Below are 24,422 nucleotides of genomic sequence, written 5' to 3'. Positions count from 1 at the left end.
TTACAAAAACACGTTGAAGCTCCATCACCGTGTGAGCCGTGTGGGTGTCGTTGTTGATGTGGAGGAGAAACAGGTTTGCAAAATGTTAACGCTCATTTTGTTTTTGTCCTGTTTCCTGTTTCGTCCACTTCTCTCCCCCCTCCCTCCTTCCACCATGTTCCAGTGGGTACTCCTTACTACATGTCACCGGAGAGGATACATGAAAACGGCTACAACTTCAAATCTGACATCTGGTCGCTAGGATGCCTGCTCTATGAGGTAAACTGGGAACGCGTGCACACACTGTCACCTCGCACTCGACGGTAGGAGTGACACGAGAACACATGAGCTGACACGTGTAAACAACCCGTTCTCATCCATTGTCATGCATGAAGATATGTACACACAAGCAGTAATGGGAAAAATACAAACACGCACGCTTCGTTAGTGATATTATCTTCTAGATGTTCTGTCGCTGTTGTTTTCCTCTCGTCTGATCGCGGCTCGTTCAGGCCTCGCAGTCTGTTCTGTAGACCTGCTAAACATTGAGAGTCTGCTGAGTGAAGGGAACTGACATGGCCATGTGTTTTAGATGAAGCTTTCCGGTGACACTGACTAGTTTGATTAGTCGGGAGCAAACCACCACAGGGCGCTGCTGTAGACCACACTGAGTGGAGACAAGCCCGGGAGGAGCACACACAGAGGGAACAAAGGGAAAGGAGTGAGGAGCAGAACGATGATAGACACGGATGATAGCAGTCAATCTGACATCGCAGCTCGCCGGCGTTCCCGCGCAGACACACACGGCCGGGCACAAAGTCAGAAACACACTGCGGGCTGAGGAAATGCCCACATTTTCCTCCCCTCGTCTCTCCCGATTCCCCTGAGCTGCTGATCATTTGGGCTGCATTTCAACGCACCAGTGACTACACCTTCTCTAAAGCGCCTCAGGCACAGAGGTGGAGAACGCGTAAGGAAGAAGTTTGAGCTCAGCTTGCAGGTCATGGTTGCTCAGAGACCACAGTCCTTCATGCTAATTAGCTCCCCACAATGCACTGCGGCAGCGCATGTCTGTGGTTGGTTGAAGGATGTGGATGCTGTAGGTCACACTCAGTGTTTCTGTGTGTTTGTGTGATTGCTTGCATGGAAGCCGCTCCTGTTACTGTTAAGAAAACAGCTGGGCTGCACTGGGTCTGGCACGCCTACAACAGTCCCAGCCTTTACTCTTTACACATCAGACTTTGGTGTTACATTAACATTTTCCAGCAGGCCGCTGTCTGTCCATTTGTTAAAACTTTCATCATGTGCTGCATCGATTGTTTTCCACTTTTAGCTGGCACACAGCACTTTGATCTTTCATGCATTTCACTGGCGTCACAGTCTAGACCAAATGCAGAGAAAGTACGATGGAGACCAGAGATGAGGAGAATCTGGGAGTGAGCTCGAGAGCAAAAGTGAAAAATGGATGAGACTGTTTCTCTTTGAGTAAGCCAGAAGGCAAGGAAGAAAGATGGAGGGTGAAAAAGTTTAGGAATCTATATATGAACAATATAGGAAGCTGGAGAAGGGTGGGGGAATAGGCAGGAGCCATAAGAGTGAATGAAAAGAGAGGAGATGGAAGGTTTGGGAGCAGAGGGGAAGAAGTGAAAGAGGAAAAAAGCGAGAGCGGGGAAGTAGATTGCTGGAGCGAGGAGAAGGATGGGGGGTGCTCATTCAGAGAGAAAGTACTGCAGGTACAAGAGCAAAGACAGAACTCCAGCCATCAGGTCAAGGTGAGCCATGCAAGGTGCCTGTGGAGATAAAGATTTTACAAGCTTATTGTTACCAGAGCAGCGCTCACCACGCCATGCATATTCTCTTTGAAGAGCAGCCTCTCGCCTTGCACTGTTCTTACTGAGAGGGCTCCGCGGTGCATTCGTTGTCTGGAAACTTGCCTCTCTCCAAAACTCTCTTCTCCATTCCTCTTTGCTCACATCTTCAGCTTTCTCCGAATGCCTTCCTTTTCCTCACTTAACCTTCAGGCATAAGGAATTCACACAGAAATCCACGCCTGATCCCTTCGGTGCTCATTGATTTCACTACAATAGGAGGATCGCGCTGGTTTCTGAGCGCGTGCGTCCGCGAGCGCGCGTGCGTTTGTAACCCAGGGAGTTTGAGAGAGCCTGCGTTTTTCATCCTCGTGCCTGGGGGTTAAGTTCGGGTCCAGGGGGCCGCACGTCAATACCTGGTCATTGTATCTGCGTCCGTCTTCATCTCCCATTCTGTTTGATCCCCTTCTTGTTGTGTCCAACTTCATTACATCATCTGGCCCCGCGCCCTCCGCCCAAACCGCCGACACCGCCGTAAACGGGGACGCTCAGCTGGGTTGTCTCCCACGGCGACATGGTCACATGGTTGCAGGGCAGGCAATGAGACTGCTGTCTGCTAGCGCTCGTTACAGTCGAAACCACCTCATACTTGAATCAGTACCACTCACACACACGCACTCGCACAAACTCACACACACACGCACTGTGGGTCGCCTGCTTGCATAGATCTCTTGCGGTTTCTGTTTTGGTCTTAAAGTTGGAGGAGGAGAATATGTCAAGAAGTTTTACTGGAATGCGTCTCCTTCCTGTATGAAGCGTAACCATCCGTACCTCTGACTGTGCCCACGCCCCCTCCCCTCTTGTTTTGCTGGAGCTTTTACGAGGCCCAAAAATGCCGGGTCCTCTGAGCAGCTGGCGTTTGCATGTGATGAGCTGTGGTTAACCCTCTGTGTGACAGAAACAGAGATTTCTGGTTTTAAAGGCTTTTTTCTGTGTTGTTGAAGCTCCTCGTTTGCTCTCGGGCTGCGACTGAAGCATGAATAAAAGTGGCTCTACCTGCTTATCTGTCAAACTTTATTAACAAAATATTATTTGTAGATTTTAATTAGGCAGTCGATCACACACACACACAGACACACACACACAGTGTCTAAAGGCAGGCCTGACATTGTGATGTGAAACCAAACTAGTGCTGCAGGCGTGTAGGTGCATATGTGAGAAAGAGAGAGGATGAAAACACAAATATAGTTTTTATTTTGATACATTTATGGTTCGATGTGTATTTTTATTTATAACTGAGGGTTTGTGAGGAGCTCTTTAGTCTCAGGCCGTTAAGGCTCGAGGGATGGAGGTGGTTGGGAGGGGGGAGGCGGGAGTCTCACGCAGCTCCTTTAATTGGCGTACAGGGAGAGGAGCTGGAGAGCGAGCGTGTGAGATCAATGTTAATTACACTGGAAGGCCCTATGCAGACCTTTTAGGGAGGGATGCTACCTATACATGACCTGGCCTAATGCAGAGCAGAGTGGGAACGTTTGACGTGAGGCTGTTCTGATGGTCATTACTTTATGATAGACTTTGAAACAGCTGCTCGAGGGTTACGAGTTGGTTTAGAGTTAGGATATAAATCAGCTAAGGTGGTGGTTTGCATTGGGGTTTCCCTGTGAAGCCGTGATGTTACATTTCAGGACGAGGGGCTGGGAAGTGCATCGTGTCAGCGATGGACCTCACAAATATAGAAGCACAAACCTACGTGCGCGTGTGTTCTGCCACCAGCAGCTCACAGCCCTCAGACAGACAGCAGGCATGCGTGTGCATTGTATGTCTCTCGAATATCAATGAAGCATACACACATACACACACAATCGCGCACACACACCGGGGGCTCAGGGGTCAGAGAGTGAGTCAATCATCTAAACCGTTGCGACGACACAGTCTGAAAAAAGGAGTGAGTGTGTGTTTGTTTGTGTGTGTGTGGGTATGCATCTTTATGGTGTGTGTGTGTGTGTGTGAGCAGGGGGCCGGCAGCTGTCAGGGGCTAGGAGCAGCAGGCACTAATGAAGCAGATGAATAGTGCAAAAACTCCCAAATACAAACAGGACAGTTGACATTTTTCATCTGTCAAAAGCAGAAGATGCATGAAAATACGACGGGGTCTTGTTTAACCCTTCACACGCTGCTGTGTGGAGTGCAGCTCTTCTTTTTTCTCCCTTTCTCTCCCTCCGTCTCACTCGCTAATTGGGAAATCTGGATTTTTGGAAACCGCTAATTCTTACATGGATACCTCAAAATATGAAACCTGAACATGGACAGAAATGTGTATTTTTACATGTAGAAATGAATCGAGTAATGATGATGATCTTTGTCAAAAAAAAGTCTTTTTCTGTTTTTGTCTTGTTGTTGTTTTTTTAACATGGGAGTGAGCAGAGCGCCTAACACTGCGAGCTTTGGCATTTTCAGGTATCGACTGTGGTTATTCAAAAGTGATTGGATTCTGAAATGAAAGGGCAAGATGTCCACTGACCTCGGTGGCAAATGACTCATAGGTTCAGCAGCCTTGTTGGGCAGATGATTTATTTACAAGCTGCAATGAATGACTAATTAGATGGTCATTTAATTGCAGGTAGTGAGCTGTTGTCTATGGAAATGCATGTTAAATAAGGGTCCATAGCTATAGCACACTGAGTAATTAACATGTTGGAATAATAATACCTTAACTTGTTGCCGCCTCTGTTAATGGCTTTTTAAATGTAGTACTGTGTGTGTGTGTGTGTGTGTGTGTGTGTGTGTGTGTTAAATGTGGAGCACCATCTATGTGGGAAGGTGCTTTTGTGCAAACGTTCACCAGTATTACTTGTTTTTGTTGAGTCCACGCGTGTGCTAATCAGCTGTGTAACATTTAGCATCCTTCAGTCGTCCTGTGAGTGTGCACACGGCTGCTTCTGCTCGCCTTGGTAACGACAGGATCAGGTTTTAAATTGTGACTTTGTTAATAACAGAAGTGCATCATTGATGACGTGCATGAATATTCAGCTGTCAGCTGCTGGTCTTGCAGTCGAGGCAGAGAGGTGTTCACAGACAACAGAGGGAGATTCTCTTTCACTGGATGTGTTTTGTGAGCATGAACAGCAGAGCAGGGCGACCAAAAATATTTATCACGATATACATTTGAAAATTTGCGATAACGATATAACTGACGATATAATTGACACTAGACAAAATACTTTACAACTCCTCAACTTTATTAGTGCAAAAAAAACACATCAATGTATTTTCACTTACACAAGCAGCTGTTTTTTTTTTATCTGCATTAAAGTTCTATAAAAATGTAACAGTGCAAATGCAAAATCCTCGCTGACAGTTTAACCAAAAGGCGTTTCCAGTGGAAACTGGCCGACATATCCTCAGCATAACCATGTATAATATCCACAGAACTTAAAGAGGTTATACACACACAGTACGGTAACATTATGTTGAAGCACAGCACGTATCACTCCGCGAGGCTCCGCCTACGATAGCCGTAATGCTCCGACAATCCATCAAGCGGTGCGACTTCGTAGCTTAGCAAAGTCGTACTGAAACATTTAACAGATTTTTGAGCGCCGTGCACATAAAATCGTTTCCAGGTCAGTAAACACAACCAGAGTTCATACATAAGGCACACGGGATTATAAGGAGCTCTGTCGACTTTCAGAAAAATCAAAGAATCAGAATCAGAATACTTTATTGATCCCTGGGGGAAATTATTTTTTGTTACAGTGCTCCATTTTAAACCAACGGATGATTTTAAGTGCGCCGTATTTTCCAAACAACACGGTAATAACGACGGCCCGCTAGCATGCGCTACCAAAAATAGTGCTTTGTTGTGTATCTGAGGGACGAAAGCTAAACCAGTTCCACACCAGTGAAGCTGCAGCATTTTTACAAAGCAGTTCAGGTTCATCTGTTTCATTCAACGATCCGCTTTCGCTCTTCTCATTCTCTGCCGCCGCCATGTGCGTATGTAAACAAAGGCGCACTGCGCATGCGTGTTTTACCCATAGTCTATCGCGATATTTCATTTTCTTATCGTTGCCCAACATTACACCGGTATTACCGTGAGCGGTATGATATAGCCCAGCCCTAATGAACAGCATTCATGTAATAATTAACACGATTGTAAACGCTGCTGCCGTCGTCTTGATTTCCCTCCGCGGGCTTGGACAGCCGAGATCTGGCTGATGGGAAACGTGTTTTCTTTGCTCTAAATTTGAAACGTTTCATTGAAGGCAGCCATGATTAAACCAGCTACTTTGTACTGGTGCATTAGAAACACCAGCACACTAGGCACGACTGTTTTCTTGTCTCTGCAGCGCTCGACTGTACGTGTTAGCTGATGAAGACAGAAAAATAGTCTGTGAGGAAGCTGAAATAATCCAATGAGTTTGTGTGTGACACTAGATGGCCTCTTTATTCTTTTACCTCAAACACTTCCTCCTTTCTCTTTGTCGGTCCGATTCACACAGACATATTTTCCTCTGCAGCTTCTCATTTTGCTGAAGGTGGTGTATTCTCACTAACCTGCTGTACTCTGTGTGGAAGCTTTGCATTTGGATTCTCGTATGGAGACTTTGTTCTCATCTGTTTTCACGCTACCAATTAGCAGATTGTCAAACACACACTGTACTTTCTCCGAGGGACACCTGAGCAACGCTTCAAATAGTAAGGTGTAATCTTCCCACTGATTGGCCCGCTCTTCTTTCCAGCTGCTTTTCTGAAGTTTGGAATAAGCTCACGTACCGGTCACTAGTTTTGTTACAGACACATGATCGGCAGCCTGCAGGTAGCAAACAAATCGAAGAGAGAAGTGTTTCTCACAAATAGACTGTACAGATCACGAGATCACCCAGGAGTGATTCGACTTTGATTGTACTCTTACTGCAACTCACAATTTCCTATTTAATGTGTTTTTGGTGCGTGAATAAAAAGGAAGCTCTGAGCACTTTCTCACACACAGCAGTGATAATGACCGAGCACTTACACGCTGCTTGTTTTTGAAAGCACTGAATCAGAAAAACAGTAAGCATTTGGCGGCTGCTTGTTATGCAAGTGTGCTGCAGGCTTCACCTTTCTACAAGAGGAAGTGAGTCAGTCACCGAGTCTGGGAAAGATGGCGTGCGTCTTTCATTATTCTTAGAAAGGCAGCGAGGATCCTTCACCTCCTTCCACTCACAAAGGTTTCCATGCGCTTTCCCTTCTTCCTGCTCGTTCCCATTTGCCCTGCCTCTGCTCTGCTCGCTTGCGTTTGTTTTCTAGAAAATATACGTACTCGTCTGGCAGCGCATCGTCAGCATCGCAGGAAAGTCCACCAGCCTGCAGCGAGAAGCTTCCAGTGGATTTGTTTTGTTTTGGTTCGGCTGAAGTTTAGACCGGGATGTGCTGATATGTACACAAAGCTCTACATATTGACTTGTTGTCTTCCTGCACCCAATCCCCATAATAATCAATAGGATGCACGTCAGTAGCAGAGCTGCAGACTCTACTGTTAGCACAGGGTGCAGAGCCGTCTGCCTGCCACCTGTTGAGAGCTTGATTGGGTGTTTTACTTCCCGTTTTAACTTCACTCACTGATTGCTCTTGTCTTTTTCCCACTTTCTGTCTCTCTCCACGTCTTCTTATGTCTGTGCTTCAGATGGCTGCCTTACAGAGTCCGTTCTATGGGGATAAGATGAACCTCTACTCACTTTGTAAGAAGATAGAACAGTGTGACTACCCCCCTCTTCCCTCAGATCACTATTCAGAGGAGGTAAGTACTCGTATCAGCTGCCTTTTACTTCTCAGGAACAGAATAAATATAGACTTGTTCAGTGTTTGTAAAGCAGCCACCATAGTCTTTAATACAAATCCCTGTCTCTTTCTCTTGATGCCACTTTCCTTTTACTTATATCGAACACTTAAATTATATTTTTATGTCGGTGAAATCCACCCGTCTGCCTGAGCTGCAGCACAGGACTGTGATCAGAAGGCTGGATACGATTTTAGCCGCGCGTATCAAAAGCATCTGGCCACGCTCGACGGTGGGGTGAAACCAAATGTGCCAGAGTGTCACGTTTCCTTTAGTCAACGTTAAATCGTCTGCCGTAATTCTGCGAAGACTGATCCGTGCGCAGAAACGTAATGCAGCCGGGCTGCGGTTAAAGATCACCTTATTGCTGATTAGTGCTGACATGTGCATGAATCTGCGTGTTTTTCTGTTTGCGTGCCCTCTTTGTGTGGGTGGCGTTTCCCCCGTCTGTTTCTTTTAAATGCGTGTAGTGAAATGCTCATAGGCTGAGTCACAGGCGCACGTGCACATGTAGGTATTGGAACCTTTTTCGGTTATTGGCACATTTATTAGATTTGCACTGTTTAAAAAAAGTTGCCTCATATCTGATTAAAGTCAAGAATGCCGTCGCGCTTTATCATGTTTGAGGCCTGGTGCTATTGAAACTACTGCAAACTGACATCACCCCACAGCTAACCTTGTGGTTTAGGTTTGAGTTTGCAGTTCAGATATGTTTAATAAACTGTATGAACCATCATGGTCAGGTATGACTTTAAAGCACGCCGATGTGGTTTTTACCTTTAGTGCCGCCGATCTGTAGCCAGTGTGTCTGCAGTGGCTCATTTTAAATGGCTGTTCGTGTCTCCAGTGAGCTCGTTTACCCTGCAGAGAGAGGCTTTTGTTTTACTCTGGTATTTACCTCATTAGCCTGATAAAGGCTAATTGTGAGGTGTTTTAAGCCTCTGTGGTTGCTCTGTGTGTGTGTGAGTGTTTTAGTTCTTGCAAGTGTATATTTGTTACATGAGCTCTTTCCACACACACGAGCGCCACGCTGAGCCTCTGCGTTGCCCCACATGTCACCCCCATCCAGGAGAAAGGAAGACAAAGCGCAGGAGAGAGGGAATGATGGAGCGAGAGACAGGGCGATGGAGAGATGGAGATGAGGGGGGTGCCTGCAGCGCCTGTCTGGATGTAAACAATGCTCCTGAAGGATCGGCAGCAAACTGTCAGCTGCTCATCTTTGTTGTGTCATTTAACCATCTCCATCTATGCTCCCCCCACCACACACACGCCTCCCTTCGCCAGCTCCACCACCCCCCACACGCACATGAATATTTTACATATCTGCATCTCGGCGCCCTCCCCATCTCCATTCTGTGCGACTAATTCTCAGACTGTCTGAATTTGCATCTTTGCCTCACTTTCTCGCTCACACGCACGCTCGCGCGCCGATACACAAAACTCGCCCGAGCCCGCGCGCAACAGCGGCCGGGAAGTCGGCAGACGGTTACCATAGCGACCTCATGTAGATGTTTTTTTTCCCCCCTTTCTTTCCTCGTCTTTTATTATCTTTTTTTTTTTTTTTTTAATGATGGCGGTGGCTGTTCCGCCTGCGAGCCTGTCTATCTGCTCCAATCAGCCACCGCGCGCCGCTTCAAGTGGAAGCGCTGTCTCCGGATGGCAGCGGAGTGGCAGCTGTGTGCGTGTGCACGCGCGTGTGCGTGCATATGGGGGGTGTGCTCAGGTAACAGTGGATTCAGCAGACCAATAAATGATTAGCGCGCTACCCCAGCCACGCGCCTCCGTCTCAGTCGGCTTACCTGTTGCTCTGTTGTTGTTGCTATGACAGGAGAGGTCACCTAGAGGGCGCTGTTAGCAACTGTTAGATTTGTCTAGAGCTGCTCTTCTAAATTCCTGTGTGATCTTGTTTCACTGCATCTCTGACAATGTTTCTCTTCTTTTTGTCCCGTCCGCGCCACCAGCTGAGGAAATTGGTAGATATGTGCATCAACCCGGACCCGGAGAAGAGGCCGGACATCACCTACGTGTATGACATTGCCAAACACATGCAGAGCATGACGCAGGGCAGCTAAGCCCAGAGTTACGCACACTATGCCTTGCAGAACTCCTGTCCACGACCTTCTTGCTTTTCAAGCTGGACTCGTCCGTCTTCATTAATAGAAAACTTGCTCCAGTTTCTTGTCATCAATAGTAACACGTTTTTTAATTTTCAGAGTGCTCGTTCAGTCTGTAACCTTTTCTCCCCTCGAGTAAAGAATATATTATATTACCAGTGCAGCTCCTTTCCTAGACTTTAATGTGTATTGTATCTCACCGATGTGTCGCTATGGCTTTCAAACACGTCATTCTGCTCATGTCAGACTGTTTCTCAGTATACGTACTGCTAAAGCAGAGGTACTGGAAAGAGGTGGGCGCAATGTTCAGTCAACAGTCGATCAGTGCAAAATATCATTAAATTTGACCTCGAAAGCTCTCGATGACCTACAGTCGCCTCAGATGGCACAAAAAATAAAATTAGTGTCTAAAAATGGAGCGAAGAGACGTTCGCTCATTGACAGCAACTCTGCAGAGTCTAATTGCGGTTGAAGTGTTGTTGTGTTGCACTTTTTACCCTGGTACTGGAAGGCTGGCAGGGTGATCATGTCTAATGAATGTATTAGAAAAGGAAGGATCGTTTAGAGGGTAGACTACAGCTGTGCTAGGGGGACACGAGCAAATGTCTCCACAACACTTTGAATGTAAGTCATTGTGACGCCCATGTATTGTCTTTGAAAATATCACAGTGTGTCTTTTCTGAGAGCCGAGCAGGCAAAGAAACTGTAACAGCAGCAGTGTTACATGTGACGTTCACGTCCTCGCGATACCAACACGGTTCCCTCCATGACTGAACTAACGAGAGATGAACTGCAGCTGCAGAGTTTCGTTTGTGTCCGAGCCATCAGAAAAGTAGATTAGCTACACAAAACTGCGTTAATGCTGCTGTGTAAGTTGCAGTGCGTGTGTCTTTTATGTAACAAGTGAGAAGTTACTGATCCATGCTAAAAGTACAGCACAGGTAACAGCCAATCAGAGGAGAGGAGACGGTTTATATGTGGGAGAGCATCTTTATGATTTCTATGCTTTACCAATTTGTACTGAGGGGGAAACATTTAGTTGTACTGTACCTGGAAATAAACACCACCAAAGAATAACAAAGGAAACCATTAAAATGATCCGTTTGTGCCTTTAGAGGCAGACGACTTAAATAGAAACAGGAAGTGGTTTACGTAACGACAGCGACGATACAGCGAAGGTGTAGCCTGTAAACGAGGTTCGACGCTGCTTTATTTCAGTGTCTTACACGTTAGCGTCAGACTAGAGCTGGGCGATAGAACGATAACGATATGTATCGCGATATAACTTTTACTCGATAGGGAAATTAAGCTATCGCGATAGACCTCGCCGCTCTTGTCCTCTTAAAAAAAAAAGAAAAAAAAAAAAGGTCAGCCAATCCAAATTAAGTAGCGCAGAGCCGAACCAATCACAGCCGCAGCGTCACGTCGCGTGACTTGTTACGTACAGCACAAGTGCCAAGCTGCATGTGTGTTTGTTTGGGAAGCAGCCAGCGGGTAATGGAGGAAATGAGTGTGCCGACTAGAAAAATCAACCGAGCGTGACCGAAGAGAAAACAGATGATGGTTCCAACGCCGGAGAGATTGTCAAACGGAAGAGCCATAGAAGTTCCGTAGTGTGAAGGTATTTCTGCTATTTCAAGTCTGACAAAAAACAGAGTAGCGTGCACTGTAAATGTGCCGAAAGCAAGTCTGGAAATACAATAAACTGGTGCATGCGTCACACTGTGCGCCACGTTATTGTTTCGGTGAAATGAATTTCTACAATACTGTTAATTCTACTCTCTGCAGTGTTTAAATGCTTACATATACACACAGTTACTGTCCCTCCACACATACGACTCGGTTCTGCTTCTATGCCCCAGCTTTGTTTACTTTTTCCCACCGAGGCTTCTAGACTTCTGATTGGCCAACATTTCTGCACGGTTAGGAATCTAGCGCCACCTGCTGCTTTGGCATGTTCATAGCAGCGTTTTCCTTCATTTCTGCCTTTATGTGTGGACGGGATTATTTTTTAAAACGGAAAATCTCCGTTTTCAAAAATACCCGTGTACGTGTGGACGTAGCCTCAGTCTCTGACTGGAAGCGCTAATTCGTCATTCGGCTTTTGTCAGACTAAAGTAACTGTTAAAACTGTTTGAAAAGCTCAGCTATACAACAAGGAGAGATTGAGAATTTCCTTTTAGTTCTCAGTTTATTTGATATTGACAAAAGTTAGTCAGTTTTGTCTGTTCTTCTGTAAAACAAACTAAGATTTATTTTTAGAATTAATATTTTGTTTCTAAGTGGAATTGACAATTTAGTCTGTTTCGTTTGTTCTATTTTGAAACTTAAACGCTTTAGCGGCTGCCTTTTGTGTAGTTTGCAATATTTGTCTTTATTTATCTGAAAAAGTCTCATGTTCCTTAAGTACATCTACCCTGTTGAACTTATTATGGGAAATAAATATTTAAATAAAAACAAGCTGCTGATTATTTCACATTTTACTTGTGAGCAACGGCACATTTAAATCTTACAAATATAGTTATTTGGCTTATATCGTGATAGATATCGTTATCGCGTGATATGAAAAAATCTCATATCGCCCAGCTCTACGTCAGACCCTGTAAACTCACACGTCCTCTGTTTCTAATGTTTGTTTTTGTCAACATACGAAGTCCGAGCTTCCAGGTCCGAGGCAGCGCAGGTTCTTTTGTGTTCACAGAAAATGTTGCAGTTATTTGTCTGATACTTGCAAACGCAGTGTTTGCAGTTTGTGTTTGCAGTTTGTGTTTGCTGCCGTCCACCTCGTCCTAGATTTTGTTCCTTCGTTGTTTTACGTTCCCATGGCGATAAAAGTGTTTCTGCTCTCTTAAATTTTCATCATCTTCACCTGCAGTCCTGTTAATCTCGTCTGTGTAGCACCAAAACATTGCAGTATTTTAGAGTTTTTAAAGGAGCTGTGGCACTATTTTTATTAAATATTTTGCTTTGATGCTATACAGAATTCCTACGCTCAGTGTTTTAGGGCATTTTATGCTTTTTCTTTGAAGCATATCTAACTAAGGCACCTGATCATTTATGTTAAAGTGCATTTCTAACAGCAGCAGAGCGCCGCAGATGCGGAACAAATGTTAATACTTTGTTAAAATCTTCTGTTGGTCCTCACACAGCGCTCGGTCACTTTAACCATCACGGCGCTCGTGTTGTCTTGATGCATCGCAGCGCTCCACTGTGCCTCTTTTAGCTTTGCCCTGTTTATCTTCCACGTGTCCTCCTCAGCATAGTATTGAAGAGTCCAGGTGTCGGCCACAATGCAAAGTACTGGTAATTGATATTTATTGTTTTGTTAGTTTAGTTTTCTCAGTGAACATTTCATGTCAGAAACATACCCGTGACACGCCTTGTACGCAAACTCGATGTAATAAAGCTTTCAAATGTCATTTTTCTTCCTTTTGTCTTGTTTTTCTTGGAGAAGGTTTCAATTGTGACAAACGTGCTTTCTCTGCAAAAACACAAGCACAGCTACAGGTCACAGGGCTCAAACATGCGGCCTGGGGGCCACTTGTGGCCCATGTCACTCCTACTTGTGGTCCATAAATAAGTTCTTAAAGAGATATTTGAAATGTTAAAAAAAAAAAAAAATCTGAAATATTTCTGTGTTTTCTTGTTTTTTGTTCTACTTGAACACTAAAGCGACCGTCCAATGAGACTGCAGTGTCAGCAGTGGCCCGCAGCTCATGTAAGTTTGAGACCCTGGTTTTAATTTTGGGTTTTAGGGGCCTGGATGGTAAAACTGGTCCTTTTTACTTCATTTCAAAGTAAGAACTTTAATATTTCCCTTGTAAGGATACCACAGTGTTCCAGCTTAAAGGTAAGTTGTAACTTTCGTTCCTCATATTTGTTCAATTCAGCTCAACTTGTCATCTGTGCAGATAAATTAGGCTCATCCTGAAAACTGAACTCACTGACATCATTTCAGTGTTATTTACTGATAGAATCGCTGCATATTATAAGAATTTTTAGTACAAACAGGAAATCACTGTATAAATGTAACAACATGTAACAAGTATCAAGTTTGCTGTAAAAGAACCTTTGATGTCATCCACTGGGTTGAAGTTTTTCTACAGAATAGTTTCAAATGTAAAAGCGCAAAAATAAAATGTTAACAAATCATTTCATCTAAAGGTATTTAGACCCTCTGCTACACTTCCATGTTTACTTTTGCTTTTATTTAACGGAAGCTAGTATTTAATTTTTCTGTTTATAAAAAGAATTATACTATGATGTCAAAATTGAAAAGGAAAAAAAAATCTTTAAGATGTGTCAGAAAGGTCATTATGTTATTTATGAACTTGATACCAAAGTATACGACACGTGGATCGGCTCCATCAGACTCGTCTCTTCTGTTAAGCGTCTGCGGCTGTTTAGTTTCTGGACTTGATGCATTTCAGATGGTAGATCTTGTAGACTCCCACAGCCAGGGCCGAAGACACGATGAAGGCGAAGACACAGATAACAGTGATGACGGCATTACTATTGTCTGTATAACAGAAGACTATCCAAGTGGTGACATTCAACATGTAGAATAAGATGTATATACATTTGATATGGTATTATGAAAAGAACAGGAAATGCTTCTGACAAGTAGGGTTATTAATATGGTTTATAGAGCGAGTCAGCTGGTGTTACAAAGAAAAATGCATTTCCTCTCACATCCATCAGAACTATTGAATGAATTTACACAGATCAGACTAATGACATCAGCCTCTGGCAACAAGATTAGTGTGTTTTTAAATGCTACTCGCACTGTGGAGGCTCAGCGGGTGTTTCAGTGGCTGCAGGACACATTCAGATCAGATGAGACGGCAAAACAAAATCTAAATATGTTAATATGCAGCAAAAGCATGAAAACAATCAGGATGTGCACACCTATATTTACTCTACTTTTATATTTACAAAATTACAACTACAGAGTCACGATCAGGGCTGAGTAATCAGACCCTCCTGATTCAACCTCCTAGGACCTGAACTCTTTCATGGCTTTTTAACAGAGGTGGGACCAAGTCATTGTTTTGCAAGTCTCAAGTAAGTCTCAGGTCTGATTGGCTGTGCTACAGCTCACGCCCAGATATGTACGGAGTGTGGTTGGAATGAATGAATTGAATTAATGGTGCACATAATATGTGTGTTAAATTTTAGATTTGGGGTGAAATATCAAGTCTTTTCAAGTAAACAGGTTCAAGTCCCAGGTCATTGGTGTAAAAGTCCAAGTCAAGTCACAGTCTTAGAACATTTTTTCAAGTCAAGTCTAAAGTCATAAAATTAATGACTCGAGTCCACACCTCTGCTTTTTACATTTCTCTTTGCTATTTGGGCTGACTGGGACCTGATGAATGTAAAAACAAAGAATTACCAGATTTTTGTTAAATAGAATCCACATATGAAGGATTTAAATTTAAAGTTTAGTATTTTTGTCTGGACAACCCAAAATATGATGTCCACATATGTGGGCACCAGGTCCTAGGAGGTTCAAATTCAAAGGCAAAGACCATGCGTTAAATACAGGCTCCTGTAGAGTACGGTGAGGATATGGAAAAACTCAGTTATACAAAGTGGTTTTTTTTGGGTTTTTTTAACTTGTTTGTTGAAACACTGAACACTGTATATGAGTCAATCAAACATAAAAAAGGCACTTAAATCAAAGTAATAACCAGTTTTGTGATTCAATCTAACAGACGACTTAGCAAGGAGCCAATTTTAAACTGTATCTGTAGGTAGTTTAGTGAGTAAAAACAAATAATTGTTCTATTTTATTTTGTTGAATCTATGAAAAATGTCAATGATTGCACAATTCGACAGCATGAAATTGGAGCAACAAGGTGAAAAAGTAAATGGCTTAAAACTCGGCAGAGTTCAAAATCTGACTGAAAGACACATCTGACCCTTCAGTTGGCCTTTCTACTATTTACTGGAACCTCAGCTGGTCTCAGTGGAAAGGTGGCTTCAAGACGCCGTTCACAAGGAAAGGAAACCGCTCAGGTACGCCACATCACACAATACCTGGACTGAAAAATCAGTGGCTACAGGTTAATAATTATAGTAACTACAGATGTCAGGAGAGACGTACAACCGTGAGTGTCTACAGCAGGGGTGTCCACCTCCAGGCCTCGAGGGCCGGTGTCCTGCAGGTTTTAGATCTCACCCTGGGTCACATGTTGACGAGGTCATTTAGCCATTTAAATCAGCTGTGTTGGATCAAGGACACATGTAAAACCTGCAGGACACCGGCCCTCGAGGCCTGGAGGTGGACACCCCTGATGTTTTCTGAGGTCACAGGTCAGTGGAGCTGAGCGCTGTTTTCCTACAGACTTCTTCTGTATAACTAGACTAGGAGACTTTCTGAAAACAGAGGCTTAGCCCACGTAGAGAAAGACTATTTTCATTGGCCAAAATCTTCATATATGGTCTTATTACTTATTAATCAGCACTCGATTAATAGCTAAGCTACATAAATCTGATCGCAGTTCCACACATCAGAAATATTATATTTTAGTTATTCAGAGGCTGTTTAAGGATACTGGGTAGTTTAAACATGTGCACTGTGGGGAAACGTCAGATAATAGTTGTACAGTCTGTTATTATGCACTATGTGCTGCTCTTTGTGGGTTTAGACGACTGGATTTAAGAAGATATAAGCAGATGTGTGATGAGATATACGGCTGATTTCCGACCCCTCCACACTTTAAAGCAAGAAACCTGTGAGCAAATCTAATCAGCATCATCACCTTTGACTTTCAGCCGATGTCTCCTTTCGTTTATGTGATATAACATTAACCATGAACACCGACAGGCTACTCTGCTTACGCTCCCTCCTCTGTGGGTCAGCTACATGAATCCCATGAATGCATCGCACGGATGAGAAGAAAAACACTGAAGGTGAAAGTGGACTATGGCACGACAAAATGTTGTTATCACTGAGCAAGTATCTCCATGCTGCTGCTGAAGTAACCCCAGGCTACAGCACACATTCAACATTAACCTGGATTAATCTGCCCATCAAATCTAAGTTCTCATGTTATTCTGGATCATCCAGGCTCGCTTTAAACCGCGATGAACAATCCTGCAGTTTTAACTCACTGACAGAAACAAGGTCAGTTATTGTCCTGAGATATTTCATCACTGAAACTGTAACTGTGCATGTTTTCACTTCATATAGCACAGTTGGTGTCATTTCCATTGTGTGTAGTAGGTCTGGGCTTCTCTGCGTAGGCTGCTGCCCCCGCGACCCGGCCTTGGATAAAGCGGATGAAGATGGATGGATGGATGGTTATTTAAAAAAGGGTAAAAGGTAAATGGCTGCAAATAACTCTGTTTGCTAAACTTGTACATATGATTTTAAAATTGACAATTGATATTTGCATTTAAAGTTATGAAATATGACTCATTAAACATGTTTGTGGTTGTTACAGAAAGAAAATTATCACTTTTACTCTGATTTTATGTTTCTTTTTTATCTGATTTTAGATCAATTGTGTTAATACAGTATGTCAAAATGAAAATATGACTGTAAATTCAGACACGTGAGGTTGTGCTGAAAAGAATGAGACCAAACAAGGCAAAGTAAATAGTTTTTAAAGGTAAAATGTGGAGGGAAAATCAAAAGTAGTTAAAAATGGCCAATTATATCCTGGACCCAGGAGGGTTAAACGTTAATTAACAGTAATTACTACAATTAATTTTAGAATCTTGTAACTCAGTTACTGTTTTGAAAAATTGACTAGTAACTATAATTAATTACTTTTTCAAAGTAAATTGCCCAACACTGGTAACAGCCACTAAATGTTTGCTTTACTCACTTGCTTCAAGTTCCATGTCGTCATTCACGTCACTGTGGAGGAAAGATAAGGATTATGTTTATAATAGATGCATCACTGTGCCTCTGCTCTACAGTAAACATAAATTAATGATGACATTAGCCTTTACTAGAAATGAAAAATAAAGTGGAACAAAGTGAAAGTCAGACGTGTAGAAAAAGCACTCGTGGACTTTACTTTGTGGACGTTCTGAACTTCTGAATGTAGAACTTGTAGGTGAGAAAAAGAAAAGCCAGAACAATGACGATGAAGAGGAAGACACGAAACCCAATAACAGCTTTGTTGTTGTCTGTGAAATAATATTAAAAATTACATTTACGTGAAAGACAACATTTGTAGAAACGTGTGCTTAAAATGAGACGAAGCATTTATGTCAGTGAACTGTATCATTAATGAAAACAGGACGTACACAAAGTGCTGATTTCACTTATTTGAGGGTCACTCTCATAGTGTCCGTTGTGAGCCGTCACCTTTAAAGACAGAATGTCAGTTCACTGTGAATTACAACATTCAGGAGTCTAAAATAATATTTATAAGCATAATATCTTCTTTATTAAACCAAAAATGTTGGATTTAACAAACCTTCACTTTGTAGCTCGTAGAGTAGCTCAGATCTTTGAATTCGACTTCACATCGTGTACAACTCTGCTTCTCCTTCTTTGTCACTTCCTTATCATCAGCTGTATTTAGACGTATTATATATTTTCCCTCAGGTCCGTTGAATGTAGAGGATCTGTGCCAGCTCACTTTGATCGTATTATGTTCGTGAACGTGTAATTTCAGCTCAGTGACTGCAGCAGGTGCTGTAAGAGAAATTTAAAGGAAGCCATATTTAAAGTAAAAAACTGACAGACCTGCGACCCTTTGCTGCGTTTCCTTCCTGTTTATCTTCACTGCTCAAATATCCAGTGAGAAATAAATTCTAACATTATGTAATAAAAAGTTTGATTACTTACTTCCAACCTTAGTTTGCAGTTTAACTTCACCCCCAGTGGAAACTTGAATCTCGTTGTATTTGGCTCGGACTCGACAGGTATAAGCAGTAAATGGATTTAATCCAGTAATAACACACGTTCTTCCATCAGGACTTGTGGCTGTAACATAATTTCCATGAACCATGTGAAGTGTTATAGATTTAAATCAACATCATCATGTTAAGAAACTGTAAATGACAAATGTCAGGTTAAAGTTTCACAAACACATCAGCTGGTAGTTCTGTCAGCTGATCCATAAACTGGCACAAACCTGTTTCACTTACAGTCTGTTCCTGCTGACATGAAGCACTGATGCTACAAGCTTCTCATAGAAACTACGTACATGTCAGAAAAGCAACAGACTGACAAACTGTTTGTTGCTTTTTATAAAGACAATTACATTTCAAACATCAGATGTTACCTTCAAACAGCTCAAAGCTTCTCATCATTTCTTCTGTGTGAAAAAGTGAACTCGACTCTGATGTTTCAGCGTTTATTCTGTTTTATATTTGCTATTTATTTTAATAACTGTATTTATTCACACCCAGTCAGAGGTTTGGTTTTTCACCTGCAGTCAAAGCATCATGAACATAAACACATAAGAGGAGAAGCCGTCTCACTCACCTTTACCTGTCTGACCATCACAACTGCAGTCATAAGAAAGCTTATGAAGGAGGGGAAGGACCTGTTGACAGTTCTTACTGGTTGTTTTCCAGCTGAGCTCAATGGAAGTACTGGTTAAATCCTTCTTTATGTTGGTTATTGTAAGATCTGTTGGAACAAAGTAAACATCAGTAACAGTGAACAGCGTTTCCTTTGCTTCAAACTGTGTGAGAATAAAAGCTTTTATTTTGATGAGCTAAAGGAAATATAAACTCACCACAATCAACCCTGACGTGGACAGATGGAGTCGTCTTATTTATGCTGATGCTGTTCTGTAAGATCAGACCAGCACAGCTGTAGTCTGTGAACGGCTCCAGCTCAGACAGTTTCACATCAGCTTTGTTATTTTCTGAGGAGACACAAAGATGACGTCATTGTTGGTCCTCAGTGTGTGAACATTCATCCTTTGGGTTTAGATTCAAACGTGAACACATTCAAAGAAATAAATCTGAACAGATTCACAGAGAGCACAGAGCTCGTGTCTCTAACTCGTAAAGTTTCCACTTACCTGAACAGGTGTAACTAACTGAGAGGTTTTTACACTTTGGTAAATCAGGTAACGTTGTGGTAATTTCTGCAGGAAGTCCAGTGGGTTTAATCTGCTGTATTTCACTGGGATTAAAGCAATCTGTAGAAAAAAATGAAAAAACAGCTACATGATTAATAAGTTTCTGCCCATCAGGTGTAAAAATAGATTATCGTAGTGTTAGGGATTTAGTTGCTGCTAAACATTCACACACAGAGCACATAGAACTGCGACAATAGGTCAGAGGTGTATGTGAGAAGCAGAGACGACAGAGCTGCCGTTAGTGGGATAAGGTGTTGGTAAGCCAAAGCAAGGAGAACACAGTGTGCAAAGGAGTAGGCAGCGAGGACACGAGATATGGAGGAAGGAGATAGAGAGGGCATTAGCAGACACCTAGTTTTGAGAGACAAAGGTTGTTGATTTCTGTGTATCAATGTGTGCTGCTGGGACTGCCCCAGTGGATTTTGATATATATATATATATATATATATTCACGGTTCGGTTCGATACTTTGGTGTCACGGTTCGATATTTTTTCGATACAAAAAAAATGTTCATGCCTTTTTAATTTGTCATTTATTAAAATTATAAATATATATTTTAACTCAAAAGTACAGTTTTTAAATTTAACCCTAACCCTTGTGCGTGTTTTTTATTTTGACAGCGAATGCGCACCTGCGGACCACTTATGTGCAGCCCTGGTTATTTAGCTCGTCATATTGCAGCCACAGAAATTCTTTTGTCCATGAAACCATAAAGCTGCACTTTCTTTTTGCCTTATAGTCTGATTTGTCATAACTTCTCCGTTTTGTGGTAAGCTTTTCTTTGGCTGTCACTTCTTCACCCTGACCTGTCTTATTTGGCTCAGCAGAACTGAAATGCTTTTACACACGCACTCACATAAGCTCAGCGATTCTCTGCGCGATCAACCTCTCACATGTTTAAGCTGCGGGAGATTTCACTTGTCATGTTTGCATAGTAAGCTAACGATTAATAAGACGATGTCAGAGGAATTGGTGCACAAATTATCATCACTCACAGATCAGTGCTGTCGCTCTCTATACACAGTTCGTGCGATTGCAAAGTGAAAGCAAAAAAACAAGCGCAAATTCAAACGCGACTTCAATATGTCACATATTGACAGTGGCTCACCGATGCCAATGACATAATTACCCAGCTACATTTCTGAAAGAATGCAAAAGCATTGACATATATTTTTCCTACAATAGCCCGACGGGCAGGGCAGAGATAGATTTTGGTAGCCCGACTGAAAAAAATCGCTAGCTCCGGGACGTCGGGCTAGCGATATTGCGAGCCCTGTATCTGATTGAGGAATCACTCATCTTTGGAAAAGAGAGTTTATTACAGAGAAATGTCTCTTTCCAAAATAAAAGCTATACTATCCGCTTCTTCTGGGCTATATTCTCAGCAGCATAAGGAGAATCATGTGCTAACAGCTGTCTAAATGACTCGGCTAAAGTTAGTAGCATGCTTGTTGTTTTTGTCTTTGCACTAGGATGATGTCGGCGTAAATGTGCAGTCATATTCGTTGTGTTCCCACTAGTGCTTTCAGGTTAATCTCGTTGAAATGACCTTAACGCCACAACACGCAAATCTCCGTTAACGAGCTACCGCCGATCGCTCCGTGCATGGGGCTAGACGGCCAACACGTTAACGAGCTAACTGCGCTAACACACTAGTTCACACCCATGTAATTGAGCATTGCATGGCACATCCAACATACTGTTTTACTTTAGTCCATGACTCGCTTACCTTCAGGGTCATACGTCACATGAAAACCAAAATAATTCCAAACGCCAGATCTGAATGAGGGTGGGGGAGGTCCATGTTAAAAGGAGAGCTTAACTTCTGTCTCGCTAGTGTAACCCAGATCATTGGTTGAGTATGGGATTTCTGATTATTTGTGGTCACTGAACGCACCACTGTGCCGTGCGCATAGCCACTCTCTAGTCCAGCTACAGAGTTTTTCCTTCCGTTCATCCGATGAGGCGCATGCTGCTCTCGTGCCCTCTACGAGCTGGAAATTCGGGAAAAAGTCTTGTAGCGGTTACAAACGTGAAGCGGAGCTGAGTCCGACAGCATTCGCCATTACACGAACTCCTCTGGCTGGTTTGTTTGCCCTTTTGGTGCCCTGGATCCTACTGGATGAACTGCCTTGTGGAAGTCCTCATCTGATGACTCTGCCGAACCGTCCTGGCAAATAGATGGTCGTTGCTGCTTGCTGGATGCTATTATTGGATGCTACACCGTTCCAACAGAGCGGTAGGAACAATTCAAAGGGCCCCAACGATGCGCTTTATTTTTCCCTGAGCTCAGGTGATTTTCTTTTGGCCAAAGGACCTTAAAGGATACATATTTGTTTTTATTTATTTATTTTATTTTTCTTATGACACTGAGTGGAAAGACACTACAAAAAAAAGGGGGTTTATTATTTAAAATTGTGTCTAATAAATGTGTTTATGTTAAGTAAGTGTGGTGTCCATTGTGTGCTGGAAGCCTTATTGTTCCTGTGGTGGAGCAGCTACTACCAATCTCCTTTACGAAACTAGCCTCTGACAGGATACAGGTATTTGGGATACATTTGATTTCTTGTAACCTATTTTTAGAGAAACTGTGATTCTGGGTTAAACATCGGGGTGAAATTGATGACACTGACACCTAGTGAACTGCCCAAGGTCAACAGTCCTGATTTCCACGCATTAAAGGTTTGGCGTAAGTACAGATTGCGTTACAAGTGGCGAGCCAGCCAGGAGATTGGTGAAAAGTAGCACCTTGACTTTCCAGCTCACAACACCTACCTCTTTTCCTTGACCCTATTGTGTTGGACATGGATCTTTGCAGACGTTTTGATGTAGATGGCCAGTGCTCACTTTTTGTGACTGGCGTTGAAGGGATTTACACAGATGATGACATTGCTAGTGTTTTTTCAGTAAATGGTAAAGTTTCTCGGATAGTTCGAATTCCAGATGAATCAAACCAGCCAGAGGGTAGAGTCCTGATAGAATATTTGTCCGATCAAGCCATTTCCAAGATCAACCCCCAGATCTTAGGCGACTTGCCGAGCCCCAAGGATCCTGCTATCGGTTGGTCTGTCAAAACCATTCGAGATGTTGCTCAGGAAGAGGTAGGCAAGGAGTTAGCTCGTAGATATTTAGAAGAACTGAAGGCTGTTGGAGATAGTGGTAAAGCAGGTTTCTTGAGTGTTATTCAGAGTGAGGTCAAAGAAGTTCGACATAACTCTGAGATTCCTGACACACAGCCACACACAGCTCAGGATGGTGACACATCCCTCCATGACATTGTAGCTAGTGATCATGATGAACCTAATCACTACACACAGACCCACAATGCACCTGATAGTGCTGTGGTGAACCCTGTTAATATCGACCGCAGTCTCCTTAACCCACCTCAGATTCAAAAAGTTGTCGTTGAGCACGTTATCAGAAATGACTCAACAGCCCCGTGGTCTACACAAACCAGACTGCGCACCTTTTCTGGCCGTGCTCCTAGGCCCAATGGTGAGGTAGACTATGAAACATGGCGCACACAAGTGGACCTTCTTGTCAGTGATTGCTCTCTTAGTGATGTGCAAAAGGTTAGGAAAATACTTGAAAGTTTGCTAAGTCCAGCAGCCGATGTTGTTAAGTTGCTTGGTGTGAGTTCACCACCCAGGGCTTATGTTAGGCAGCTCGATTCCGCTTTCAGTGTTGTAGAGGACGGAGAAGAGTTATTTGCAACCTTTCTCAGCTCCAACCAGAATAGCGGAGAAAAGCCCTCAGCATATTTGAACAGACTCCATAGCCTCCTTACTCGAGCTATTTCTAGAGGGGGAGTCTCTGTCGAAACTTTGAGCGAACACCTACTCAGACAGTTTATTAGAGGCTGCTGGGACCAGAGTCTCATTATAGCTCTCCAACTAGAAAACAAAAAGAACAGTCCACCAACATTCCCAGATCTACTCCTTATGTTGAGGACCGAGGAAGGTCGTAGATCTGCAAAGCTAGACAGGATGAAAAAACATCTGGGTGCTACAAAAGCAGCTGTACATGCCCACTCCATTTTTGATGTACCCTCCTATGATGATGAGCCCGTTCCAACACAGACTGCAAAGCAGAGCGAAGCATCTAAGCTTGAGAGGAGAATGGATGAGCTTTCAAAGCAGGTAGAGAAACTGAGTCAAAGGTCCAAGAATTCTCCTTTTGACAGTGAGCTTAGTGCAGCGTTAAAACAGAGGCAAGAAGAAACTGTTAAACTTGAAAGCAAAATAGATGAGTTGTCTAAACAACTCAGAGAGCTCACTCAGAACCAAAAATGTCCTAAAGAGAATAATAGTGGCAAAGACTTCCTTACGGCAAGAAATAGCAGTGCCAGGAGACCAGTTAAGGTTCCCTCTATGCCAAAAGCATGGTTCTGCTTTAGATGTGGTGAAGATAACCACATTGCCGCTCGATGCCCAAATGAACCCAACCAGGCACTAGTCCGCCAGAAGAATGCTGAGTTAAAGGAAAAGCAAGGAAGGTTCCAAGCCCAACAGGTTACTGAGCCTTTTGCTTTAAACTTGTAGCGGCTCCTGCTGTGGGGCGTCCAGGAGCTGAGACCAGCATTAGTCCCGCCTCAAGTGACCAAAGAATTGATGTTCAGAGCAAAATAAAGACCCAGACAAC

The 24,422-nt window shown here is 43.1% G+C and overlaps 2 protein-coding genes across 4 annotated transcripts in view; one reads left to right on the top strand and one right to left on the bottom strand.

Moving 5' to 3' along the window:
* Window positions 1-13,141, top strand: part of nek7 (NIMA-related kinase 7) — a 65,067-nt gene extending 51,926 nt beyond the window's left edge. For all 3 annotated transcript variants that reach the window (XM_085251691.1, XM_085251692.1, XM_085251688.1), the window contains exons 8-10: window positions 164-258; window positions 7,456-7,569; window positions 9,570-13,141. In XM_085251691.1, the coding sequence (XP_085107817.1) occupies window positions 164-258; window positions 7,456-7,569; window positions 9,570-9,680 (320 nt within the window). In that variant the 3' untranslated portion in view covers window positions 9,681-13,141. The remainder of the gene's footprint in view (window positions 1-163; window positions 259-7,455; window positions 7,570-9,569) is intronic.
* A 3,718-nt stretch (window positions 13,142-16,859) lies between these two features.
* On the bottom strand, window positions 16,860-22,587 carry LOC146555974 (receptor-type tyrosine-protein phosphatase C-like). Its single transcript, XM_085251098.1, has 10 exons — window positions 22,557-22,587; window positions 19,721-19,840; window positions 19,430-19,561; window positions 19,174-19,320; window positions 18,532-18,669; window positions 18,158-18,378; window positions 17,985-18,045; window positions 17,753-17,864; window positions 17,558-17,589; window positions 16,860-16,992 (listed from the first exon to the last, which is right to left on the bottom strand). Exons 1-10 carry the CDS (start codon window positions 22,585-22,587, stop codon window positions 16,910-16,912), a joined length of 1,077 nt encoding a protein of 358 aa, XP_085107224.1. The 3' UTR covers window positions 16,860-16,909.
* Between the last annotated feature and the right edge of the window lie 1,835 nt (window positions 22,588-24,422).

This window comes from Mchenga conophoros, linkage group LG17, assembly GCF_057382185.1.
Source record: "Mchenga conophoros isolate Kocher_MC1m ecotype Shallow Benthic linkage group LG17, M_conophoros_male_GT1.1, whole genome shotgun sequence".
NCBI lineage: Eukaryota > Metazoa > Chordata > Actinopteri > Cichliformes > Cichlidae > Mchenga > Mchenga conophoros.
Note: the sequence above shows the minus strand (reverse complement) of the source record. Positions and strands in the feature narration are given on the sequence as shown.